This window comes from Maniola jurtina, chromosome 26 (genome assembly GCF_905333055.1).
Source record: "Maniola jurtina chromosome 26, ilManJurt1.1, whole genome shotgun sequence".
Classification (NCBI taxonomy): domain Eukaryota; kingdom Metazoa; phylum Arthropoda; class Insecta; order Lepidoptera; family Nymphalidae; genus Maniola; species Maniola jurtina.
Window position 1 is genome coordinate 4,798,468 of NC_060054.1, and position 17,850 is coordinate 4,816,317.

General features: G+C 36.3%; 1 protein-coding gene across 3 annotated transcripts in view; it reads left to right on the forward strand.

Moving 5' to 3' along the window:
- Positions 1-811: 811 nt before the first annotated feature.
- The window catches only part of LOC123878878, a 60,732-nt gene continuing 43,693 nt past the window's right edge, over positions 812-17,850 (forward strand). For all 3 annotated transcript variants that reach the window (XM_045926252.1, XM_045926253.1, XM_045926254.1), the window contains exons 1-2: positions 812-1,050; positions 10,340-10,748. In XM_045926252.1, the coding sequence (XP_045782208.1) occupies positions 10,348-10,748 (401 nt within the window). In that variant the 5' untranslated portion in view covers positions 812-1,050; positions 10,340-10,347. The remainder of the gene's footprint in view (positions 1,051-10,339; positions 10,749-17,850) is intronic.

Genomic DNA, 17,850 nt, shown 5'->3' on the forward strand with positions numbered 1-17,850 from the left:
AGCGCTGATTGCGAAAGGTTATTCAGTGAATTAACATTTAAACAATTGGCAAAGTCAAAGTCAAAATCATTTATTCAAAATAGGTACTATTGGGTACTCCTTTTGATGGTCGAAATTGTTAAATTTGTACGATATAGTGGTGATAATTAATTACGTAACTTAAAACTAAAGCTACGAGGGTTCCAAACGCGCCCAAGTCTGAGAAGAGCCCACAACTAACTCAGCCGGGTATTCTTTTTTTATTGGCAAAGCAAAAATCAACAATGGAAGCCGAAAACTGTAGTAATTTTTTCCCAAGACGATATGATTCGACTAAAGCATCCAGATATACAAAAAAAAGAACAGGTAGTTAGCTATCAATGTGAAAAAGTTAAAAGTTTTCCTTCTTTTGAAAGAAGAAAATGAACCAAAAGCTTAATTTGCTAAAATCCAATGACTTCTATGTATCTAAAATCCGATGAAACAGGCAAATCTGTATGGTGCAGGATGCAGCATGCGATATGCACCATCCGCTCTCCCACTACTAAAGATGTAGGAAAAGCTAGTCACCAAGCAAGCAATGGCAAAACCAACGCCACACAATCAATATCATCATCAACATTTAATATGCATTTATTACAGATCTGTATATCCTTCCGCAAAGTAACGCCTGCGTCTATACAACATTATACAACGAAAATTTTAATAGCTATACGACTTTTTTTTCATTTTTCCTCTGGGCGCACGACTTTTTTACTACGATTTGTGCATTTTCTACCTGGCAGCCCTGGTTTTAACTTTACTTCTTTCAACTTTAGTAGTGTTGGCTAAACGCCCATCGGGAGTGGTCGTGTTGCTTTTCGCTAAAACACCGCGCCAAAATTACGCACGAAAACTTTTATCACATAAATTTGCGATTTTATCGAGTTTTATTCAATAAAAAACGTTGAAATTCTTCAGGAAGTTGATTTATTTGGTGTTATAATGGATATAAGTTTGAATTAAAAGTGATTTTAAGTGAAATGTTCGTGTAAAAGTTCAGTAGATTGGACCGTGTCAACGGATCGACAGGTGGGTGAACCATTTTTTTTTAAGTTATTAAAGTTCAACCCTGATTTTAGTGATCTGTGAAATTGAGCGTATTTTTTTTATTTTTTAAGTCTTGACTCTTGATTGGGTAATTTCGTGAGAGAAAAGTTAAGGAAGATTTGACTTATTGCTCGCCCCAGCAATGCGCAGGACTTTTATAGGACATGGCATAATATTGTACATCAAATCCTTGAAAAGAGCAACCGCCGAGTTTCTTGCTGGTTCTTCTCGGTAGGAAAAGCATTCCGAACCAGTGGTAGAGGCACTCGATGATTCAAAAGTACTTGAATAAAAATATTTTGAATTGAATTGAATTCAAATTTAAAGTATCAGCTTGTAAGTTAGGTAGGTAGGTACGTAGGTATCAATTATAATCCGCGACAGGTTGACATGGCAATCGGGGTATGAGGTGAGGCGTCTCCCAGCCTCATACTACTAGCTGACGCCCGCGACTTCGTCCGCGTGCATTTAGGTTTTTCGAAATCCCGTGGGAACTCTTTGGTTTTCCGGGATAAAAAGTAGCCTATGTGCTAATCCAGAATATTATCTATCTCCATTCCGAATTTCAGCCAAATCCGAAGTTTTTGCGTGAAGGAGTAACAAACATACACACACACACACACATACAAACTTTCGCCTTTATAATATTAGTGTGATGTGATGTGATATGTACCTACCTATGTATTTGCAAAAAGGCACTCTACACTACCTACCTATTTGAATTTTAAATTCCAAACATATGTATTCTGCAAATTAAATAGGTATTTGGAAAACAAATATGAGCATATTATACCTACCTATTTACTTATTTACTTATTCAGTTATCAACTATTTGTCTAATGAATTAGTTAATTATACATTAAAATATAAAACAAACACATTTTAATGAGCCACTTTAATTATTCAGTGAAATTAGAAAATAATATGGTCTTACTTTATCAAGTTACAGCCACAAACATACATAGGTACCTATTAGAATACCTATTTTCCTTATTTTAATGACAAAAATCGGTCTAGTCCGAGTCAGATCCGCACACGAAGGGTTCCGTATAATCCTTTTTAATTTTTAGGCCTCCGTACCTCAAAAGGCATAAGAAACCCTTATAGGGTCACTTCATTGTCTGTTTGTCTGTCAGTCTGTCCGTCGCGTCGTGTCTGTCAAGAAAACCTATATGGTACTTCTCGTTGTATTCAAATCATGAAATTTGGCAGGTAGGTAGGTCTTATAGCACAAGTGAAGGAAAAAATCCAAAAACCGTGAATTTGTGGTAACATCACAAAAAAAAATGTTTTCACGAAAAAAATAATTTACTAATATACATAAAAGTGCGTATACCTTGTAGGATGTTACGGAACCCTTCATGTGTGATTCCGTCTCACACTTTACCGGTTTTTTTTTAATTTTCATGGCAGCCATTTTGAAATTTTTATTATCTGTTATTACTTATAGCAGCAATAGAAATACACATTCTACGAAAATATGAACTCTCTGCCTATTACGGTGACTTCGTCTGTGGTGGCGTTTGCTGGCGCGCGTGTTGTGATTTTTTGGAGTGTTTTTTTTGTTAAAACTGACTGGAAAGCGCTCTAAGGGGGTGCCGTGCGTGTGTCGGCGAGCGCCGGTACAGAAGGGGTCCATACTCGTATAGTTTAGCTAACTTGTTACAAACTACAAACTTGACATTGGCTAATCATTGTAAAAGCCAGACGAGGGAGATAAAAAAAAGCCTATTACGGTTCACGAGATACATTCCGTTGACATACAGATGGACGGACAGCTGAGTCTTATTCGCACCCATTAGAAAACGGAACCCTAAAAAATTAAAAATGCATGATAGCAATCGTCAATCGGGTTTGCATTGAGCTGCTCATAAGATTATTGCTATACTTATTGTGAGTTTATTAATCGGATTAAAAAAATAACGGTCTTAAATTACAATATGTCAGTTTTATGTTGTCACACTAATATTATAAAAGCGAAAGTTCGTATGTGTGTGCGTGTGTGTGTGTGTGTGTATGTTTGTTACTCCTTCACGCAAAACTACTGGACGGATTTGGCTGAAATTTGGAATGGAGATAGATAATATCCTGGATTAGCACATAGGCTACTTTTTATCCCGGAAAATCAAACAGTTCCCACGGGATTTCGAAAAACCTAAATCCACGCGGGCGAAGTCGCGGGCATCGGCTAGTTTATTATATTACTAGCTGACGCCCGCGACTTCTGAATTTCAGCCAAATCCTAAAAATTTATGACACCCCCGACAAGTGAAGGCTACAGTAACTAGAAAAGAGCTGATAACTTTCAAACGGCTGAACCGATTTTCTTGGATTATAGCTAAGAACACTCTCGATCAAGCCACCTTTCAAATAAAAAAAACTAAATTAAAATCGGTTCATTAGTTTAGGAGCTACGATGCCACAGACAGATACACAGATACACATGTCATGAAAATGAGAGTTCCCACGGGATTTTTTAATACTTACCTAAATCTCTAGACTCAGTTAAAGGCTAAGTTAGCCCTTGACTGTAATTACACCTGGTGGTAAGTGATGACTGATGAAGCAGTCTAAGATGGAAGCGGGCTAATCTGTGGTATGGCAGTTTTCATTGAACCCATACTCCTATGGTTTCTATACGGCATCATACCGAAACGCTAAATTGCTTGGCGGTACGACTTTGCCAGTAGAGTGGTAACTAGCCACGACCGAAGCCTCCCTTCAGGGAAAATCATAATTGTTAACAGGGCTCTCTCCGCCACTTACTCCATACAATCGTAGTTCCAATTTCATTTGAATATTAAGCAACCAAAGTCCATGAAATTTTGCAGACATATTCTAGAAACTAATATCTGTGCCTGTGGTGTTTTAGATTTTTCTAAAAATATGTAGTTATAAAATTACAGGAGCTCAAAGATTTGTATGTGAATTTTTAAGACCGCGTAACTTTGAAACCGAATATTTTAACAGAAATCTGGAAAACCACAGGCATAGATATTAGTTTCTAGAATATGTCTGCAAAATTTAATGGACTTTGGTTTCTTAATATTCAAATGAAATTGGTACTACGTTTGTATGGAGCGAGTGACGGAGAGATCCCTCTTAATGTTTATTCCTTAACCATGCGAAATAGCGGCAAAAAGCTTGTATAGGTATACAAGTGTAAATTAAAAATTTATAACACCCCCGACGATCCAAAGTATTTGAGTTTTCCAAAACATCATTTTCAAATAAATAATTATGTATTTAGGCAACGTCCATCTTGACAGCTTGACATTTGTCAATTGACATAATATTATGAACCTAACGGTTATCTAACCTTCTTTTCTACAAGAAAACTAGAAAAGAGCTGATAACTCTTAAACGGCTGAACCAATTTTTTTAGATTATAGCTAAGAACACTCTCGATCAAGCCACCTTTCAAACAAAAAAAACTAAATTAAAATCGGTTCATTCGTTTAGGCGCTACGATGCCACAGACAGATACACAGATACACAGATACACAGATACACAGACACACAGATACACAGATACACACGTCAAACTTATAACACCCCTCTTTTTGGGTCGGGGGTTAAAAATCGACTGGCCGATCATATAATTAGGTATGTTATTAACTTAATTATATGAAATATGGGCACTTGACCGCATGTGTTGTTGTCATGCCTCTTGACTAAAGGACGTGGATTCAATTCCCGTTCGATTTAAATACTGGGCGATGGAAATCCATACCTACTAATATTATAAATGCGAAAGTGTGTCTGTCTGTCTGTTTGCTAGCTTTTCATGGCCCAACAGTTTAACCGATTTTGTTGTTTGGCGTTAGCTTATGTCCCAAGGAAGAACATTTTATCCCGGAAAATCAAAGAGTTCCCACAGAATTTTTAAAGGCCACTTGTTTAACCGATTTATATGAAATTTGGTACAGAGGTACTAGCTTGCATCCCGGAAACTAATATAGACAATTTTTTATCCCGGAAAATCAAAGAGTTCCTACGGGATTTAAAACCGGCCAAAAGTGATAAATCAAAAACTATTACTATATGGATAAAAATAAATAAAAATCTGTTTTAGAATCTATAGGCAAGTCCCTTTCATATGATACCCCACTGTATACCTAGTTATCTTACTTTGTAAATTGAACATTTTGATTTTTTAACCCCCGACCTAAAAAGAGGGGTGTTATAAGTTTGACGTGTGTATCTGTGTATCTGTGTATCTGTCTGTGGCACCGTAGTGCCTAAACTAATGAACCGATTTTAATTTAGTTTTTTTTGTTTGAAAGGTGGCTTGATCGAGAGTGTTCTTAGCTGTAATCCAAGAAAATCGGTTCAGCCGTTTGAAAGTTATCAGCTCTTTTCTAGTTAGTGTAACCTTCACTTGTCGGGGGTGTTATAAATTTTTAATTTACACTTGTTTCTAATGACGTAACCAGTTCACAGTTTTCAGATTTATTCCTTTACATGTGCTATAAGACCTACCTACCTGCCAAATTCATGATTCTAGGACAACAGGAAGTACCCTATAGGTTTTCTTGATAGACACGACAGACGGACAGACAGACAAACAACGAAGTGATCCTTTAAGGGTTCTTTTGAGGTACGACGAATAGTTTCCTATGAATTCTCTGAACAAGTTATTTTGGGTCTGGATTCTACATAATGCATATAACCGATTTAATAATGATTCACAGTTTTCTATGAATCTAACTCTAAACACCTATTTGCTTACTTCGAACGCATGTGTTAAGGAAAACGCATGGGTTCTGCGTAAAATGATCATGCGTAGGTACATATTTAAATCTATACTAATATTATACAGAGGAAACCTTTGTATTTTTGTATGTTTGTATTGAATAGGCTCAATAACTACTGGACCGATTTCAAAATTTCTTTTACCATTACTTAGAGGGATTCTTCCGAATCCGTATAGGCTATAATATTTTATCCCGGAACACCCGTGCGAAGCCGGGGCGGGTCGCTAGTGTTTTAATATTTTTAGGGTAACGGATCTTAAAACGAAAAAAATTAAAATAAAATCCGACTTCAGTAACCACAAACACAGAAAATAAAAATAAAATAATTTAATTTATCTATACATATAATAAAATTGTAGAAAAGTGGTGTCTGTACAATGGAAATATATAAAAAAAAGTAGCAGGGGTTGTTATTATATCGGTGCCGAACCCGAAATTGTAATTAATTTTTTTGTCTGTTTGTCTGTGTGTTTGTGCGCGCTAATATCAGAAACGGCTTATTCGATTTATATACGGTTTTCACTAATATATTGTAGTAAGCTTCACTATTTCATGTCAATCGGTTCATAAATAAAAAAGTTATGTCAATTTAAAGAATCACGGCGAACATTTTTAACGTACAGAGTATATGCTGCCCGAAAAGTCACTATTCCACGCGAACGAAGTCGCGGGCACAGCTAGTTACCTAATATATTATGTATACAAGAGTTTAATGTAGAAATGGCCGCCATTGGAAAAATTAACAATTAGTGTTATTTCTTACGCGACGGTACGGAACTCTTTGTGTGCGATTCCGACTCGCACTTGACCGGTTTTACTAATTCGAGTGGTTCTCGTTAAAATAATAATGTCTTACTTAAACTAGAAAAGTGAAAATCGGTCCTGAAGAGACTGTATTTGATTACCACTTCACTTGAGAGTCTTTTTACTCTACGACCATTCTACGACATTATTATCAATCGATGCGACGCTATAATCCATACTTCCATACTATTTAATATTAAAAATACGAAAGTGTGTCTGTCTGTCTGCTAGCTTTTCACAATCCAACAATTTAACTGATTTTAGTGTTTGGTACAGAGTTAGCTTACATCCCGGGGACGGACATAGGCTACTTTTTATCCGGAAAACTAAAGAGTTCCCATATGATTCTTAAAAGTCAATACGTTTGACCGATTTATACGAGGTACAAAGGTAGTTTGGGTCCCGGAAATTGACATAGACAACTTTTTATTGTCATGGATATATGTTCGAAAACCTATCCACGTCGTGTCGGATCCACGTCGTGTCGTATCCGTGTCGTGTCGTGACTCGTAAGGTATAAGTCGCCGACTCTTCCGCCACCGAATCACGCCATTTCACGTCATCGAACGTAGCTTCCATCGAGGTGACACGTCATCTTGCATTTTGCCAACTCATATGCAAGCACAGACATAGACGTATTAAATAGACGTACGCTGGAAGAGGTGTGCCATACTGGAATACAAAATGATAGTTATTTTTGTGCCGATTCGAATAGTCCCATTGAGTGTAATGAACTGGCAATAAAAATTGGTGAAGTGCAGACGTACTCGTGTAATGTTGGAGGCCCAAATAAAAGAGTTGTTTGTGGTTAGCATGCTTTACTGATACTTACTCCTAATTCTAAGGTGCGTTACAATATATATCTGTGCATCAAGTGCCGTGGGTCACATACTACACACACGAGGGGGTTCCGTGCCATCGTACAAGAAAACACTTTTAAATTTTCATGGCGGCCATTTTGAAAGTTATATTATTTGTTGTTACAGCAGCAATACAAACACACATGTATGTACGTATGTATGTATGTATGTATGTGAAAGCGTCAAATCTCTACCTATTACGGTTCACGAGATACAGATTGTAATACAATAATAATTGATGCAGGTTTTACTGCATCTATCATAAAACCGCAGGTCCAGTGTTCTTGTATTGGTATAGGTCAGTGGTGTATGCAAGCCACGATTTATTATGGGCATATTTACATTCTCGCTCCAAGGCTACAAGGTCACACGCCCATTTTATATCGAAAAGTGTAAAGGGCATTTTAATTAAAGTTCGATTTTAAAGAGCCAATTGGCTGTGACAGATGTACAGACAACGAATGATCCTGGAATCGTTTTCAGGGTTCCGTTCCTCAAAAGGAAAAAGGAACTGTTATAGGATCACTTTGTTGTCTGTCCGTCCGACCGTCCGTCCGTCCGTCCATCGTGTCTGTCAAGAAAACCTATAGGGTACTTCCCGTTGACCTAGAATCACGAAATTTGGCAGGTAGGTAGGTCTTATAGCACAAGTAAAGAAATAAATCTGAAAACCGTGAATTTTTGGTGGTTTGGTGGTGTTTTACATCACAGAAAAAAAAAATGTGTTTTAATTTTCAAATCAAGATATTTATACCAAGTGGGGTATCATATGAAAGGGCTTTACCTGTACATTCTTAAACAGATTTTTATTTATTTTTGTGCATAATAGTTTTTTGATTTATCGTGCAAAATGTTGGAATAAATACCCGAGTACGGAGCCCTCAAGTGCGCGAGTCTGACTCGCACTTGGCCGGTTTTTTAATGCTGATCCTAGAAAAACCGTAGAGAACCCTAGAAAATATGACGACTCCATAGCGAAATATGATATTAAGCTTGTGTGGTAAATACTTGTATGTAATAGGATAGACCTTAGTAGGCTAGAAACAATATTGGCGCCGTAGACAATTTTTTTGTTTTTATTAATTCATCCTTCCATCCAACAAGCAAAGATCAGACGTTTATTTTTAGATTTTGATTCCCGAGGTCTGAGCGATTATGGCTACAATTTTTTTGGAAATAGTTCAATATAGCGGCTATGAGGTGCCATTTTTTTTTTTTACTTTTTAGTTTGAATGAGATTTTTTTTTATTAGTTTTTAGGCTTCCGTACTTCAAAATGGGAAATGAAACCCTTGTAGGATCACTTTGTTATCTGTCTGTCAATCCGTCTGTCTGTCTGTCCGTCTGTCTGTCGTTTCTGTCAAGAAACCCTACAGGGTACTTCCCGTTAACCTAAAATCGTGAATGGCAGGGAGGTAGGTCTTATAAAAAAAAATAAAGGAAAAAAACCGAAAACTGTTTTATGGTTACATCACCAAAAAACAAAATTTAAACGTGTTCAAGAAAAAATAATTTACTAAATCACATGAATGGCGCTACATAAAAGTGTTAGGTATATCCTGTATATCTTGTACGATGGTCGATGGTACGGAACCCTTCGTGTGCGAGTCCAACTCGCTCTTGACCGGTTTTTTGGCAAGACAGTCGTGTTTTTAACAGAGCTCTCTCTGTCACTTCCTCCATACAATCGTAGTTCCAATTTTATTTCAATATAAAGCAACCAAAGTCCATGAAATTTTGCAGACATATTCTAGAAACTAATATCTATGCCTATGGTGTTTTAGATTTTTCTAAAAATATGTAGTTTCAAAATTACAGGAGCTCAAAGATTTGTATGTGAATTTTTAAGACCGCGTAACTTTGAAACCGAATATTTTAACTGAAATCTGGAAAACCATAGGCATAGATATTAGTTTCTAGACTATGTCTGCAAATTTTCATGGACTTTGGTTGCTTAATATTCAAACGAAATTGGAACTACGTTTGTATGGAGCGAGTGACGGAGAGACCCCTCTAGAGACTAGGTACTTACTACTTATTATGAGACTAGGTACCTAGAAAAACTAAAAAATTGCGCGGACATGAATTTCTAATAGTTTTAAACGATATTGTGACATAAACAGCTCTTAGAATAGTGAAACAGAACTATTTTATTAGTTAGGTTACCTACCTACAGCCTTTCCTGGCCAAATCATAGCATCAATCTCATTGTTATCTTATCTTGAAGTTTGAGTAAAGTGGAAACAAACAAACATTTTGATTGTTTGGTTTGTTAATGAGGTTAATAATAAAAACCTGCCAAGTGCGAGTCAGACTCGCGCACCGAGGGTTCCGTACTCGGGTAATTTTTCCGACATTTCGCACAATAAAGCAAAAACTATTATGCATAAAAATAAATAAAAAATCTGTTTTAGAATATACAGGTAAAGCCCTTTCATATGATATCCCACTTGGTATAGTTATCTTACTTTGAAAATTAAAACACATTTTAATTTTTTTTTAATGACGTAATTCACGGTTTTTGGATTTATCCCTTTACTTGTGCTATAAGACCTACCTACCTGTCAAATTTTATGATTCTAGGTCAACGGGAAGTACCCTATAGGTTTTCTTGACAGACACGACGGGCGGACGGACAGACAGACAGACAACGAAGTGATCCTACAAAGGTTCCGTTTTTCCTTTTGAGGTACAGAACCCTAAAAATGGATCAAGGTAGATCTGTAGGTCGATTCCGCAAAACCTGCATCAAACCAGTGAGGCCGTCAATTACATTTTAAAATTAATTCCCCTCTCATTTTACTGAAATAAGAAAAGGATAAAAACTAAATGACACATCTATTTGTTTCAGATTTCAAAATGGAGCTAAAATCACCAAAAGCGAAGAAAAAGCTACCACCTGTTTTATCGTGGAAGAAAATGTTGCGTACTCCTATACTGCTGCTGTTGCTCCTCGGCTCAATAAACTGTGACAGTGACAGTGACAGTGACGTTGACATTGACATTGAAATGTCAAATTCTACCCATAGACTAAACAGTTTCAAATTGAGGCACCGGCATGGACCTATGCCTAATACTAAGTCAAATGGTACTGTAGTGGATAACAAACGGATTTTAAGCGAGATTAGGTATTTAAGGCGGCATTTAAATAAGGAAATGGTGAATTTTGTGATGACTGACGTTCTAGTGGACGGTGAGATTGAGAATCGGATACATTTCAACGGAGTCACTGCGAAGGAGACTTTTGTTAGTGCTGATGGGTAAGCATATTCTTTAATCTATGATAATAACTACCTTTTGAGCAATTTTGGAGGTAAACTTGAGAGTAGTTCAGATCTTTGTCAGATGGAAGTAACGTTCGTATAACTTCCGTCCGTTACAATGGCCGCCAAACAGAACTGCTGTTTTGATGCCGCCATCTCTGTGTTTTAACCGACTTGCACATAGAAAGCGGTTCTCCTCTAAACTCTAAAAACAAATAATTATTATTTTCAACTTTCAAAGTAAGATTACTATACCAAGTGGGGTTTCATATGAAACTATGAAAGGGCTTTACCTGTATACATTCTAAAACAGATTTTTATTTATTTTTATGCATAACTAGCTGATGTAGGTTTTTCCGAAATCCCGTGGGAACTCTTTGATTTTCCAGGATAAAAAGTAGCCTATGTGCTAATCCACGATAATATCTACCCCCATTTCAAATTTCAGCCAAATCCGTCAAGTAGTTTTTGCTTGAAGAAGTAACAAACATACACACACAAACACACAAACTTTTGCCTTTATAATATTAGCGTGAAGTGTGATAGTGTGATTAGTGTGATAGTTTTCTATGTAGGTATCGTGCAAAATGTCGAAAAAATACGACTGTAATACGGAACCATCGGTGCACGAGTCTGACTCGCACTTGGCCGGTTTTTTTACATATCACACTAGTCACACTAGTATTATAAAGGAGAAAAATTGTATGTGTGTCTGTGTGTATGTTTGTTACTCCTTCAAGTAAAAACTACTGAACGGATTCGGCTGAAATTTGGAATGGAGATAGCACATAGGCTACTTTTTATCCCGGAAAATCAAAGAGTTCCCAAGGGATTTCAAAAAATCTAAATCCACGCGGGCGAAGTCGCGGGCATCAGCTAGTTAATAATATAATCGTTGATTGTATAATATGCTTTGCGTTGCTAGATACTTGCCCACGCTCTTTTCAACACTCAATTCAGCTTTACTCTTTATCTTGTTTTGCGCGAGTTTTTCTCACTACGAATACACAATTTCAACAGCTCAATAGTTATTTACGATTTTCTATGAATAACCAAGTACGCTTGGTGTAGTAATCGACCTATTTTTGTGTACACTTCATTTACGCACTTACACAACCCCATTGTGCGGCCGACCTTATGACAATGGCCTATTTGACATGATGATCCCGAATAGGGTTCCGTACCTCTAAAGGAAAAACGGAACCCTTATAGGATCACTTTGTTGTCTGTCTGTCTCTGTCCGTCTGTCCGTCTGTCCGTCCGTCCGTCCGTCGTTATCGTGCAAAATATTGGAAAAAATACCCGAGTACGGAACCCTCAGTGCTCGAATCTGACTCGCACTTGGCCGGTTTTTTATATATTTCAAGAGTGGTATCACTGACCTCTATTACACTAACGAAACTAATACGAATGAGTGCACAATGCCTTTAGGGGTTGAATTTTTAAAAATCCCTTCTTGGACCTTGGTGGATGTCTACGTCATAATAGCTATCTGCATGCCAAACGGCATCCGTCCTGCAGTTTGAGCTGTGCGATGCTAGATCAGTGTCAGTCAGTTTTTCCTTTTATTTTGACTAGCTGACGCCCACGACTTCGTCAGTGTGGATTTATATACTTTTCAAAATCATGAAGAGTAACTCTTTGATTTTCCGGAATAAAAAAAAAGTAATCTAGTATGTGTTAATCCATCGTATAATCCCCGCTATCTTCATTTCGAATTTCAGCTAAATCCGTTAAATAGTTTTTGCGTGAAACAGTAACAAACATACACACAAACACACATATATACACACAAACTTCCGTCTTTATAATATTAGTGTGAAGATTTTGGCGCAAGTCTGGAACTGGCTTAGGTTCGAGGTAACCTATAATTCAAACGCGTAATAGATCCCGATTTGATAGGAACAGAAGTTCAAATACGTAGCAACGGTGATTGTTTATCAGATAGAACGGAATGCGAAGATGGATAGATACCGCGTGTTGAAAACGTGGTATTTTAGAGCGGTAGGTACATGTATGTATTTTTTTTTAATTTCAACTTTTTTTACCTACGACAGTTAGGATACTTGTAACAAAACACCTCCGTTCCGTACCCCAAAAAGAAAAATGGAACCCTGATAGGATCACTTTGTTGTCTGTCTGTCTGTTTGTACGTCTGTTGTGTCTGTCAAGAAAACCTATAGGGTAGGTACCTACCTGTAGGGTAGCACAAATAAGGGAATAAAATCTGAAAACTGTGAATTTGCGGTTACATCATTAAAAAAAAAATTAAAATGTGTTTCAATTTTCAGAGTAAGATAACTGTACCAAGTAGGGTATCATATGAAAGGGCTTTACATGTACATTCTAAAACAGATTTTTATTTATTTTTATGCGTATTAGTTTTTGATTTATCGTGCAAAATGTCGGAAAAAATACCCGAGTACGGAACTCTCAGTGCGCGAGACTGACTCGCACTTGGCTGGGTTTTTACAAAGGTTGTCCTGTCAGGTTAGCCTAAGAGCTAACTTGACAGGATAACCTTTGTAAAAAACCTACCTACCACATGAGTAGATATTAGTAGGTAAGTAGGTACATGTTCTGGTGAAGATTTGATGAATAGTTTTGGAAATAGGGGGCTAATCGATCGAGATCAGTAGCTATAATACCTACTTAGCTTAGTAAAAAGTAAACTATCATATTAATATTATAAATGCAAAAGTGTGTTCGTTTGTTAGTCCTTCCTTCACGCCCAAACTAAGCAACCAATCGACTTGATTTTTAGCATAGAGATAGTTGAAAGGACGGAGAGTAACATAGGCTACTGTTTACCCCGGAAAATCACAGAGTTTCCACGGGATTTTTAAAAACCTAAATCTACGACGAAGTCGCGGGCATCAGCTAATGGCTAACGTTCCTAACTTCACAGCTGGCCGGGATGTTACGAATATTATCTAACAGCTTGTATAATATAAGTACCTAATTTGTTATTGTACATAATAGAAATAACTGTTGAAATACTTGGCGGCCGCCTTGGCATTGACATTGGCAGTATCAGTACTGATATAACTGTTATATAATCGCATTATACGGATTATTTACGATCTACGCTATGTTTACAACTCTCTTTAACCTTGCTTGAACCACAGTACTTGAACTTAGATATCTAATGACGCCGATTTTGTTGTCTTTGTGTAAACTAAATTTAGAGTAGGTATCTGCATCCTCCTCCTTTTAATATTGCTAAAAAAGGACGCACAAATTTTACATTTAAAGTAACAAGGTTTGACACTGTTGATAGCAGACATCCCACTCGATAGGTACAATAGCAAAAAAAAATGTTGGAGACCCCCCACTTTTTTTGATGTTACTCCGTTAGGTCAATTTTTTCGTATAAAATGAAGCCTATGTCACCCGGACCTTTACAACGAATCAATTGGTCCAGTAGTTTAGGCACTATGGGTGAACACACAGAATCTGGATATAAACATACATACATAGACTGCTAAAATCATAACCCTTCCTTTTGGCTTTGCCGCAGTCGGGTAGAAAGGGCGGGCATACTTCATACTTGGCTTTCCTTAACTTATATAATAATTAACTGGAAACCTGACTGGCTAATCTGTGTAAAGCCAGAAAAAAAAGGTTTGACAGTTCTAAATTTAAATTAAGTTTGTCTGTCCTTTTCTTACTACATTGGTAGAAAAAGGTGCGAATATTCTAAAATTAAGTTGCCGTCAGAATCAGTACCATTATCTAGGTACCTACTTAGCTGAAGGCTGAAGGTTTATTTTTATTAAGTACTTACCTACCTACTTTTACAAAGTTACGTAATAAAAATACGGTAAAATAATCATTTTAAAATGATGCAATCAGTAATTTCAAAGTCCGAGTTACTTTTCTTACAACTTACCACAGATAAAACTATTTCAAAAAGAAACCTTATGACATTTGCAATAAGAACTAACCACATGACCGATATAATTTATTAAAATAATACATAAAAGTAGACATCAGCATCACGCCACTTCGTCTCGTTGGCAAGCGGTATATATTATTTTTAAACATGTACAAATTTTAAACCATCATTTGCCAATCAAAAATCAACTTAATTCCTTTGAAATAGAGTCTATATGAACTGCAATTTAATTTTGCGTATCAGGTTTTCATTACCAATTTCATTAGATTAATGTGCAAAGAAAAATGAATCTTATTGCGTTGGATTAAAGTAGGCATTAAATGCATCATAGATTTTGTTGACAAGACGCTAATAGTTGAAGGAAGTCAGCGAAAGTCAAAAGAGAGCAACTGTATGGTGTTTTATACCTCACGATTATGATACGACATTTCTATTCAAGCACAAGACCTGGACACGACGTTAAAAAAATGATAAAATAGTGATATCGATTTTTCTTTCAAAGAGGTTTTAGTTTCATGTAGAAATCTTTATAATATGAAATATAAGGAAATTTAATGTCTCAAATTCGCAACCGAGTATCGTGAAAGCTAAAGACCTAAATAAACCAAGGAAAATAAAATATTTCGACGGCATTTTTGAAAAACCTAAAATCAGGCCGTGCTGTTTTTTAACTAAATACTATATATAAATCATACTATAGGCTATTGAAAAAAAAGCAAAGCAAGTTGTTTCAAGAAGATCTTGATAAAATTAAGTAGGTATTAAAATATTCAATGCGTTATTTTATCGTATATTATAAACCGGCTACAATCGGAAGTTACGAATATCTGTTTAATCTGTGCCGTGTCTAATTACGTGATATCAATTCGAACTGCACTAGCGCGTTCCAAATATAAATTTTCAACATGGCGCGTAAATTTCTTTTTTTTTTTATTACACTACGCATGCAATGGTCAAGACTTTGATCTTTAAATACTGTATAAGTTAAACTTTGAATTATGGCAGCTTGTTAGATGCTTTTAGTTTTAACCACATAAAATTATATTACATCCATGTAATTAGTCACAACATTTAGAAAATATACCTATTACCTAAGTGTATTAAAAAAATGATTTTTTTTGACAAAAAATATTTTCTTCTAATGACAATATTTTTATAAAATCTATCACAAAACTCGAAAGAACAGAGATTAACTATACAAAAGAAAAATAAAACCGTCTTCAAAAACCACAAACACTACTAAAAAGTAAAAAATATTTTTTGTTTCTACCCGTGTATGTATGTGTGAAGTCGAGCGAGCATAATAAAAGAAACTAGAAATCCAAGTGTGAAGCTTTCACACAAAAAAAAAATTCAAATCGGTCCAGGCGTCTTTGAGTAATCGGGGAACATTCATAAAAATAATAATAAAAAAGTTCCGACGAATTGAGAACCTCGGTTTTTTGAAGTCGGTTAAAAAATAAAAACTTTATTTTTATTATTCTTTGCTTTCCCGCCAAAACAACATGGCGTCCGCACAAGTTTACTGCCGGTTTATTTATATTTTGTCGCGAATAAAAACATGAACCCGGCCAGGCCAGGCCAGTTGGCATCGCTTCCGTTCACACGGGATAAAAGTGCAACTTTACTTTCCAAAGTTGGTTAAGTTTTTTTTTAATTTAATTTTGCTCTGGACTCTGGTTGAACTAAAAAGTTTATAGTTCGACCAAGGTTTGACCTATTTTTTTATTCGCAACGTATCCTTTTTCCGTAGAGCTTAACAGGGCTCTCTCCGTCACTCGTTTCATACAATCGTAGTTCCAATTTCATTTGAATATTAAGCAACCAAAGTCCATGAAATTTTGCAGACATATTTTAGAAACTAATATCTGTGTCTGTGGTGTTTTAGATTTTACTAAAAATATGTAGTTTTAAAATTACAGGGGCTCAAAGATTTGTATGAAATTTTTTAAGACCGCGTAACTTTGAAACCGAATATTTTAACAGAAATCTGGAAAACCACAGACATAGATATTAGTTTCTAGAATATGTCTGCAAAATTTCATGGACTTTGGTTGCTTAATATTCAAATGAAATTGGAACTACGATTGTATGAAACGAGTGACGGAGGAGCCCTCTTAAATACTGTCAATTTACCCAACTACTGGAGGAGACATTTTGGGGTTCCATACCTCAAAAGGATAAACGGAACCCTTATAGGATCACTTTGTTGTCTGTCTGTCCGTCCGTCCGTCGTGTAAGTCAAGAAAACCAATAGGGTACTTCCCGTTGACCTAGAATCATGAAATTTGGTAGGTAGGTAGGTCTTATAGCACATGTACAGGAATAAATCTGAAAACCGCGAATTTATGGTTACATCATTTAAAAAAAAATGTATATCAATTTTTAAAGTAAGATAACTATACCAAGTGGGGTAATATGAAAGGGCTTTACCTGTATATTCTAAAACAGATTTTTTTTTATGCATAGTAGATTTTGATTTATTGTGCAAAATGTCGGAAAAATTTCCCGAGTACAGAACCCTCGGTGCGCAAGTCTGACTCGCACTTGGCCGGTTTTTTATTTAACAGTATGGTGTCCATGTGTACAACAATGTATGTGTTCGTTCTTCGATTCCCTCGTAATTGCGTATTGCCTAACAATTCATTCATCATGATCAACCCATCACCGGCTCACTACGGAGCACGGATATCCTCTCAGAATTACCTAGAAGGGGTTTTGGCCATAGTCTACCACGCTGGCTAAGTGCGGATTAGAAGACTTCACACACTTCACATCCGTAGCTTTTCAGATGTCAACTATGACCAAACTATTTTCCGGGATAAAAAGTTGCCTATGTAACTCTACAGTGCTACAGTGTCCCATGCGAACATCACGTCGATTCTTTGCTCCGTTGTGACGTGATTGAAGGACAAATCAACAAACAAACACACTTTCGCATTTATAATGTAGTAAGGTAGTGATAACCATATTTTAGGTAAATATGAGAATAGCAAATTAGTAGGTACCTTTTTAACCCCCGACCCAAAAGGAGGGGTGTTATAAGTTTGACGTGTGTATCTGTATATCTGTCTGTGGCATCGTAGCTCCTAAACTAATGAACAGATTTTAATTTAGTTTTTTTTTTGTTTGAAAGGTGGCTTGATAGAGAGTGTTCTTAGCTATAATCCAAGAAAATCGGTTCTAGTTACTGTAACCTTC